Consider the following 9729-nt stretch of genomic DNA (forward strand, 5'->3'; position numbering starts at 1 on the left):
TATTCAGGCAGATGTTGTGGTGACTTTGTCATAAATCCTGTTACCGTAAACATAATAATGACACACGTCCACTTCCATAATAATTCCGTAATACACACGCCCCCCACTGCCACTACGGTAAACCCCAAGGCACAATAAGCACGGATTGCACACATTGTAAACAATACAACAAGTATTGTTATTTATGGTTATTTATGTGCAACGTCATGAACTTTACTGCAGTAAAATGACTGTTCTCGTAGTACAGAAGAGGATTAGGGCCACTGGAAAAAAAAATTCTGACTTTTTTCTCTGAATTCTGAGAAAAAAGTCAGATTTTTTTTTTTCCAGTGGCCCTAATCCTCTTCCGTAGTTCTGAGTTTTGGTGCGAGTGCGTTTGCCGTTGTTTAACTTCCAGAGGGGTTGGCCTTCGTTGATTATCTGATGTAATGATAAGTTTCGTTTGTGCCTCGCAGCTTCATTCGCGTCAGTCCCATCATGGCCGAAGTGGACGAGTCTCAGTTTTCTATCATGAGTCTGGAGGATGAGCTGACCTGCAGCATCTGTCTGAGCACCTTTGACTGTCCGGTGACCATCCCCTGCGGACACAACTTCTGCCAGGACTGCCTGCTCGCCACATGGAAGGAGTCGTACAGCTGCCCTCAGTGTCGGACCCTGTTCGCCACCAGACCCGAGCTGAAGAAAAACACGGTCCTCACCGCCGTCGTGGAGACCTTTAAAGTGAGATCGAGCAAGAGCGAAGACAACCTGACTGCAGAGGAGAGCCAAGTGAAGAAAAAGGAGATCATTCGCTGTGATACCTGCATGGAAACAGAGGCGTCGAAGACCTGCCTCACCTGCATGGCGTCTTACTGTGAGGAGCACCTGCGCCCTCACCGGGAAAACCCCATTTTCCGTCCCCACCAGCTGAGCGAGCCTGTCGGGGACCTGTTGGAGCGCATCTGCTCCGACCACCACAAGCTGAAGGAGTTCTTCTGCAGCCAGCATGACCGTCTGATCTGCAGCTTTTGCCTTCAACAGGTCCACAAAGGATGCTCCTTCATAAGTCCGGAGGAGCAGAGGAACCTGAAAGAGGTGTGTCTGTTAGTATTCACCTGGCAGTTCCTTATATTCAGGATAATATTAGAGTTTTATGTACAGTTTGTGGTCACAATGAATGAAAATCGGAACTTAATGGTTAATTCTAAAATGTGTCCAAATGCTAGCAGCCAGTAAATTTAGGTTAGACTTGTACTTCATATTAAAGGAGGGGCCTGTCTTTAGCTTTCCCCTTCTCAGGTCATAATCAATGGCTCCTCTAATCAACATTCCAATGCCAGAAATTACCTTGTACGACGTTTTAGTATCCTTCCTGATATAAGCCGCCTGATATAAGGTCAAAGCGTACAGTAGACATACCGGTCCACCTTTTACATTTTATTAGCTCTCCAAAGAGTGAAATGGACACACTTTACAATGATACTGGTTTACACATTTATGATGGGAAACAGTTATTATTATTATTATTATTATTTATGGTCAAAATATGACAATCTTGCATATGAATCAGAATGAATCATTTAGTTGTTGGATAATCCCCACGGGTAAGTCAGTTGATCACACCCTACTGCGTTGTCAGCTTTTAGCAGACAACGCGTTCAAAGTGCGAGCAGGGCTCTATGACAGTAGCACCCCTCCCTGTGTGTTCAGTGGAGTAGAGCGCTGTTCCTCTTTCCATTTGCTCTTGTTGGTTGTCAGCTTAAGGTGGTGCTCAGTCATGTGCTTCACCTGTCTGTAATTTGACATAATAGAAGAAAATGTCACTTTCACACACCGCTCCTCACACAAGAGCAGTTTTTATACATTAAACAGGTTCAAGCCTGTAGTGATTGGCTGTGCAACTGTTTTCAAACTAGGACAAGCTTATTATAGTAAATTCTAAATTCATCCTTGCAGCACTGTTTGTCAAGGTCAAGGTCAAGTTTATTCATGTAGCACATTACCAACAGTCCATGCTGCACGAAGTGCTTAACAATGTAAAATGCCACTAAAATAAATAAAATGCATAACAATGATGCAGGAAAATATGAAAACAACATAAAACTCTTTATCTCCAAGTCTGCAGCCTCCAGCTCAGCCTTCTTGCCTTCTTGTCAGTTCAAACCTTCTCTAAACAATACATCATAGCAGGTCTCACTGCCTTTTATCACAAATTCTCTCCTGACTTTCCTCTTCAACCACCATTCATGCACTCACTTCTTCACCTCACTTGTGCACGGTCTATTGCATTGGATGGTTGATCCCAGGTATTTAACCTCATCTACCTTCATTATCTCCTTATCTTCATTGTCCTTGCATCTTCAAGCATATCTTGGCACGGCTGCTTGGGTTTATTGTTTTCTCTTAGTGTAGTATTGCAAGCCATGGGTCTTTATCAGTAAGATAGCTGCAAAACTGACCATAATTTAGACTTCTGGCTAAGATTGAGAGTTTAAGCAATGACTCTTATGACATGGGATGGTATAAGCAAAGGGCTCCCTGCTGAGAAAACAGTAAAAAGAACAAGTTTTTTTTTTACTTCTCAGTAGCTTTTACACTTTGTAAATCCATCCACCAGTCAGAATGGATCCTGTTACAGCAGACACGATAGCCCACTATCTCTGGAATGTGGTTCAATCCTGTCCCCGTGTATTAATGTCCGATCAGAGACATGAGATGATGTCACTGTATCGCAGAACTTTATTTATCGCTGCCACACATTAAGCACACAACCTTGCTGGTGAGTAGAAATGTGCTTCTGAAACTGATGCAAGTAGGAAATAATATAAACATCTCTTTCAATAATTCAGCATCTTTCAGATGAAGTATTACAGTTAAACCACAATAAAATGTAATGTTAACCATGGGATAGAAGCAGATAAGAGCAGGATAGACACAGAATCAGAGCTAACTTGTATTAAATCTCTTGTTTGTGGATCAGCACGGCCCTAGTGGACCCAGGAATTCACTCAAGTGCCGCTCTGAAACATAAAGCTTGTCAGCACAGGTGCACATGTTATCACACTAAATTACAACAGATAAGACTTTCTTGCAATCACTAACTTTACACAATAACAACAATCAGCTTATTCATAGAAATGTAGCATGTGAAGCAATGCTATCACACAAACCAGCATTATGGAGGGTCTCAAGTACCAAAATTATTTTTTTAAAATTATATCTTTATTTGGAATGGACATAGCAATATATGAGAACAGAGTCCTTCCAGGTTTTTCGAGTTAAGTCCAGGAGAGCAAATGTTAAACACAGTGATCGACAGGTGCATATTATCCCCTAATGGATTTCAAAATTAATTAATTGTGTCATTAATGAATTAAAATAGGAAATAATTAATTAAATATGTACATAATTAATTCAATGTTCATTTCATTTAAAATATTTACTAAATTATTTATTTCCAATATTAATTAGTTAATGAAACAATGAATCACTTAATGATGTATTTAATTAAATTATTTTGGCACTCAACACCCTCCATACCATAGGTGAACACTGATTGACTGCTGGATCATTTCTATTGGACCCTGTGGGGATCATGCTCCTCCCATGCAGGTAAGGCGTGGGCTGACAGGAGAGCTTTTTAACAGATTCTTTGAAGCCTAGTTCAGTCCTCAGGTTGTATTATTGACACTCCTAGTTTAGGGTAATGGATCTTTTTTCCCCTCAGCATCTAAACACACGTCTTTATTCAAGGCGTCACTTTCTACAGATAACACTGATCTCATTGTAAATGAAGTTTAACAAGTATGTAAGTGTTACTTGCAATCTTCTGCAGGCCCACTGAGCAGTGTCTGTATGAAATTTGTGCGCTGAAGCTGTTCTGTGTCTGTTCTTATAGTCTGACCTCAGAGACAAGTTGGGTTTGCTGAATGAGAAAATGGAGAAGACTGAAACTGTTGTGTTTCAAATAAATACCATGCAGAGCAAGCTGAAGGTAATTTCCATAGATTACTTGTCATATAATTTAATCAGCGACACATGTGTAAATGCACTGATAAAACCTCATTATTTTCATATTTTATTGTGTCTGTATTTATTCTGCTCCAGGATGGAGCAAACAAAAGAAAGACGGCGCTCGCAGCTGTCTATCAGCAGATGAGGGACATCTTGACTCAAGATGAACGCGAGGCCCAAAATGAGGTGGACCGTGAGCTGGAGCTCGGTCAGATGAAACTTCGGGATCTCATGAAGAAGCTAGATGAAAACTGTAATAAGATGGGGAAAGCCAGAGAAGATATCAACAGGCTGCTGAGTCAATCCCAGTCTATGGCTTTTCTGCAGGTGAGTCAAACATTATCACAGGAATGTGAAGCAGGAAAGAAGAAAAGGGTGGAAAACTTAAACTGAAGAACAAGACAGAGCATTTATGGTACTAGATAAATAATTAGGGATTAAAAATCATGTCACAATAAACAGCGTTCCCTGTCTCTTGTTCCTCACAGGCTTCATTTGAATTGCCCAAAGTTGTAAAGATTGAGCCTAAAGTGCCTCCAATCAATCTGGACTCCAAGAAGATGATAGCGATGCAGAGCTTTGCAGCAGCCCTGAGGGAGACTCTGATGGAGATGCTTAAACAGCCCACTGAGGCCAGATTACTATTATTTAAAGCAGGTCTGTGTGCAGGCATGCATTAGCAGGTTTTGTTCAAATTTTGTTGCAGAAATTAACACTAGCACTGGTGCAATTTGGTGAGTTTGTCATGTTTAATATGTTGGCAATCAAAGGAAAGATTGAAGACTTTGTGATAAAGGGTTATGATTTTTTTTTTCTTCAAGGATCCGAAATCTAGTCCTCCCTCTCCTCAGTCACCTCCTCCAGCTAATCCAGGTGACACAGACATTCCCAGGCCAGCCAAGAGATGTAATCTCCTCAGCATGTCCTGGGTCTGCCCCGGGGCCTCCCTCTGCTGGGACATGCCCAAAACACCTCACCCAACAGGCATCCTTGCCAAATACTATGGAGGTGCAAAACATGGTCCATTCAGGACATCCATATTTTCAAACATGGTGTTCGTTATGGACAAACTGATTTGCAAAGAGGTCCAATAACAGAACACCACTCAGGTTCAGGAGGGTGGGCCCATGTAGCTTTTTGGGCTGCACCTGGAAAGGCCCAATGGCCCAGCCAGCAGCCACTCTCTGTCAAGCTCCCTCTCAGGGCTGCCTCCCAGGTGGGGCCCCAGTAACCATACACTGGGCAGGGTACACTAGTCCCACGAACAAGAAGTAAAGTGCTGTTTAAATGCAACCGTTTACCCTCCACAGGTCAAACTGCAGCTCCTGTCTCAGGACCAGCAAGACCTGAAAGTACCGGAGCTCAGCCAGAGTTGGGTATGTTCTTCTCAGGAAAGAAAGTCATTTAAATGCAACACATGCAACAAATAAAAAATTAAAAAAATTAAAGAATAAAATGCTTCTAATCTTTTTTTTAATGCTTTTTCAGAAGTGGAGTGCTCTCCTGCTCAGCCCAGACTCCGCGAGTCCAACAGTCCAGGTCCTCAAGCTCAAACAGCCAAAAAGAAAAGAACTCGAAGTAAGGAACATGTGATTTTTATTTTTTTTTAATGAACCAATAGATGGCACACAGTCCCTCGACAGTTTGTTTCCAGGACTTCTAATAGAGGATGACACCATATACAGAATCCAAGTCAAACGTTTTGGTGGTGGTCGGTTCTAGAAGCAAGTCTATTTTAAAGCCCTGCACAAAATAAACTGGGAGAGATCCATTATTGTAATTTTAATGTCATCAGGACATAAAAACTGCATAAACCCAAAGAAAGGTTTAAAAAGCTTTTTTCCTCTGCTTGTGCAGCTGTGCGCAAACATCTGTTATGACTCTGTTCACAGTGACGATGTGAAGAATTGTTTCAGTGCCATATCTTTTCCTGTGTCACATCTGTGTCAATTCTTACTGGTAATGAACTCTGTTTTTCCACACACAGTCCTGATGAAGATGTAATAATGAACCTATATAATAAATATGGAGAATGTCGGGTCTTCCCTGCCAGTGTTTAGATCTGATTTATGCATATTCAGTGTTATAAATACTTCACTGCCTTTCTCTACTTTCTAGAAACCAAAACAAAGCCTAATGAGTCCACTGGCATTATGGGAATTAAGAAAAACGCCCGTTCAATGGAAAACCTGCTGGAGTATGGAGTGAAAGAGGAACCCAGAGACTGTTCTCCTGCAGCTGAACCTAATCAGAAACCAGGTAGACAGACATCAGATTTGAGCACTGTATGCTGAGTTGCTAATGTAGTCCCAGCACCACAAACAGACTTTAGAACAGGTGCCATTCATCTTCTGTTATCTCTGAGCTTGATGACAAACTTGGTCTATGTCTTTATTTCACTTATTGCAACTCTGACAGCTGTGTGGAAAGCAAACAAAATCATCACTATCACCATGTAAATACACCCCAACTTGGCACAAGCTACAATTCCAGTTTTACAGTAACCATGTCCATTTTCCAATATGGCAACACAAATGATTTACTTTTTTGTCTTTAATTGTAGAAGCTCCAGATATTCCCCCAGACATAAGCACAGCTGAAAAGAGAGGTGAACTTCTGAAATGTAAGTGTAGCAGGCATCATCCGCTCATGCAGCAACAGCAGCCGTGTCTGTTTGTTTTTTAAAATAAAATGGTCTTTCCTTTTATCCCTTTCAGACGCCACAGAACTCACTTTCGATCCAAGCACCGCCCATAAACGCATCGCGCTGACCGAGAACTTCACTAAGGCCTCCGTGTCAGACGAGCACATAAACTACCCCGACTGCCCCGGACGCTTTGCTGTCTGCTCCCAGGTGCTCGCCTCCAAGGGTTTCTCTACGGGACGCCATTACTGGGAAGTGCGACTGAGCAACATTAACTTCATTGGCATAGGCTTGGCTTACAACAGCATCGACCGCAAAGGCCCCACCAGTCGACTGGGCCGCAACGTCCAGTCCTGGTGTGTCGAGTGGCTTGATGTCGGCCTGTCAGTCTGGCATAACAGCAGCGAGACCGTGCTTGCTAATCCAAATCCAAAGCGTGTCGGCGTGCTGTTGGATTGTGAGGCCGGCACCGCTACGTTCTATCGCGTGGCAGAGAGGGCGTATCCCTTCCACACTATCAAGTTCCCTTACCCTGCCTTTTTAGAGGCTATCTATCCAGCCTTCTGGATTTTCTCAAATGGCTCCTCCATTACCTTTTGCAAAATGCAACAATGAATACCATACACAGTCAGATGGTGCGATTGTTGCTATAATTAAAGGTGTCCTATGGTGTTTCAGTTTTCAGTTTTTCAGTTTACTAAGCAACCAAAAGCTATTGTAGCCATATTTCCTCCTGAAGTAAAAACAAAAAATAAGTAATTTATTTTAATAATCCAGTTTATCAAAAAAAAAAAAAAGAAAAAAGAAAAAAAAAAGGCCTGGTAAATGGCCTGTATTTGTATAGCGCTTTACACATTCAGTCATCCACACATTCACACACTGGTGATGGCAGCTACATTGTAGCCACAGCCACCCTGGGGCGCACTGACAGAGGCGAGGCTACCGGACACTGGCGCCACCGGGCCCTCTGACCACCACCAGTAGGCAACGGGTGAAGTGTCTTGCCCAAGGACGCAACGACCGAGGCTGTCTAAGCCGGGGCTCGAACCGGCAACCTTCCGATTACAAGACGAACTGCCAACTCTGGAGCCACAATCGCCCACAAAATATTAACTGCTTTGCGCATAATTTATATCCATTGTTACCGGACAGCGTTCTTATTCACTGTTTATCCAGGTGCAGGTCTTGGCTGGCACATTTGTTGGCTCCATTAACTCTATCAGTGGAAAACCATGAAACCTTACAGATCACATGCAAAACATGTAGTAATGTGCTAATATTGGTCAAAATCTCCTGCTTCTTAAGCACTGGTCATCGATTCTGCATCAGATTAAGATCTGGTGTTGAATCCAAAATGGTGATTTGATCACTTTGAACCACTTATGACACAGTGACCCATCATGCACTGGTCATCACCAAATTGCTTCCAGATCTATGAAGTCACGAGGATGTTTTATCGTATGGTCAGTGCACGTGTAACACTATAAATACTGTGTTGTTGTTTAAATTTGACTTCTTTTCCAATAAAACTCTTTAAAATGCTTATGATTGCGCCTCGCTATATAATAGAAACATGTCAAATAATAAATAAACAAATAGTGTGAATAAAGATTGAAGCAAAGGGGTTTCGAGTTTTGTGTAAATTCATTATTCTTTCTTTTGCATTAGGAAGATGATTTGAGTTTTAGCTTTGTACAGTCTGGTCTTTTGAGGGTCTCTGAGATTTTTTACTTCATGGTGTTTTGTTTTGCTATTAGGTTTCTTTCATGGCTTTGTCTCATCCCCATGTTTTGTCCCTCACTCCCCCCCTCTCTGTGTCTCCGTCATGTCTGTCTTCGGTCTGCCTTACCAGTTTCCATTTCCTTCGCGTCTCATCCCTTGTCTCCCCAGTCTGTCACTTGCTTCCATGTCTGTTAGTCCCCTTTCCTAATGTCAAGCTTATGTGTCCTTTTCTGGGTCTCGATGTGCGTGTTACTTCCTGTTTTATTTTGCGGGTTAGTCTGTTACTCAGATCCAGCTGTGTCACGTCGTTGTCTCCCTGGCTGTGCGTGCTCCTTGTGTCTAAGTGTTCACTGCTGTTTCCAGGTCACCATGTTTCTTGATTTCTGTTCTGTCAGAGTTTCAGCTTTAGTGCAAAGGTTTAAAAATGGTATTAACTGTTTAGGAATTAGACCTATTTTTGTACAATAAAACCCATTTTTAGAGGCTCTGTGATAACTGGACAAACTAACATGATTTTTACTATCAAGATTGCTTTTTAATGTTTGGAAGAAAATCATTTGCAGTCAGTGCCTGCCAGCACTCAGCTAGGCATAACCAAATGTTGCTTTTCCCATATGTTTTGGGTTATTATCTATTTGCAGTGTAAAGGGTCCACTCCTTTTTACAACATTTGGCTGAATCTGAGCAGGGAGTATAACTCCGTATACCTCACAATTCATCTTGTGGCTTCTATCAGCAGTCACATTATTAACAGCGAGCCAGCTCCACTGACAGTCGTACAGGCCTGTGCCATAATGTTGCCTCCACCATGTTTGACGGATGATGTCGTCTGTTTCAGATCATGAGCTGTGTCTCCTCTTCTTCATACTTTTCCTAACCTGTTGTTCCAGTTTCCTAGTGTAACCAGTGGTTTTCATCTTGTTCTAAACCGTCTGGATTTACATTTATGAAGGCATCTCGTGATTGCAGACCTCGACAGTGATACAATCAAGAGTGTTCTTGGTTCTTGGTCAAGTTAATTATCCAGGGACTTTTGAGTCTCTGAACATGGAGAACTATGCATAAAAAATTACTGTAATTTCTAAACAGATAATGTAATATTCTGATTAACCCCCTGAATTTAACCTGAAATTCAAAACTTCAGTCACAGCTTGATTTATTTTTCATTTAAAATCCACTATAGTTGTATACAGCGGTAAAGTCACACAACCTCTGTAACTGTCCAAATACTTGTGGATCAGAGTGTAAGTAAGTGTATTTGGTAAATTATTGCTACAATTCATTTATTCTAGTTTAAAAAAAGATGTCTTCTGAATTCACCAGTGATTACTAGTAAAAAAAAAAAAAAAAGACAAGAAAAAAAACACGTC

The 9729-nt window shown here is 41.7% G+C and overlaps 1 protein-coding gene across 1 annotated transcript; it reads left to right on the forward strand.

The window, feature by feature from the left end:
- The first annotated feature begins 344 nt into the window (after positions 1 to 344).
- LOC113023619 (E3 ubiquitin/ISG15 ligase TRIM25-like) lies at positions 345 to 7309 on the forward strand. The gene is made up of 9 exons (XM_026169816.1): positions 345 to 1074; positions 3878 to 3973; positions 4087 to 4320; positions 4482 to 4650; positions 5304 to 5369; positions 5482 to 5571; positions 6112 to 6252; positions 6557 to 6616; positions 6711 to 7309. The coding sequence occupies exons 1-9, from the start codon at positions 478 to 480 to the stop codon at positions 7250 to 7252; spliced, it is 1995 nt and encodes a 664-aa protein (XP_026025601.1). The 5' UTR covers positions 345 to 477; the 3' UTR covers positions 7253 to 7309.
- Positions 7310 to 9729: the final 2420 nt, after the last annotated feature.

Source organism: Astatotilapia calliptera, chromosome 6 (genome assembly GCF_900246225.1).
Source record: "Astatotilapia calliptera chromosome 6, fAstCal1.2, whole genome shotgun sequence".
Lineage (NCBI taxonomy): Eukaryota > Metazoa > Chordata > Actinopteri > Cichliformes > Cichlidae > Astatotilapia > Astatotilapia calliptera.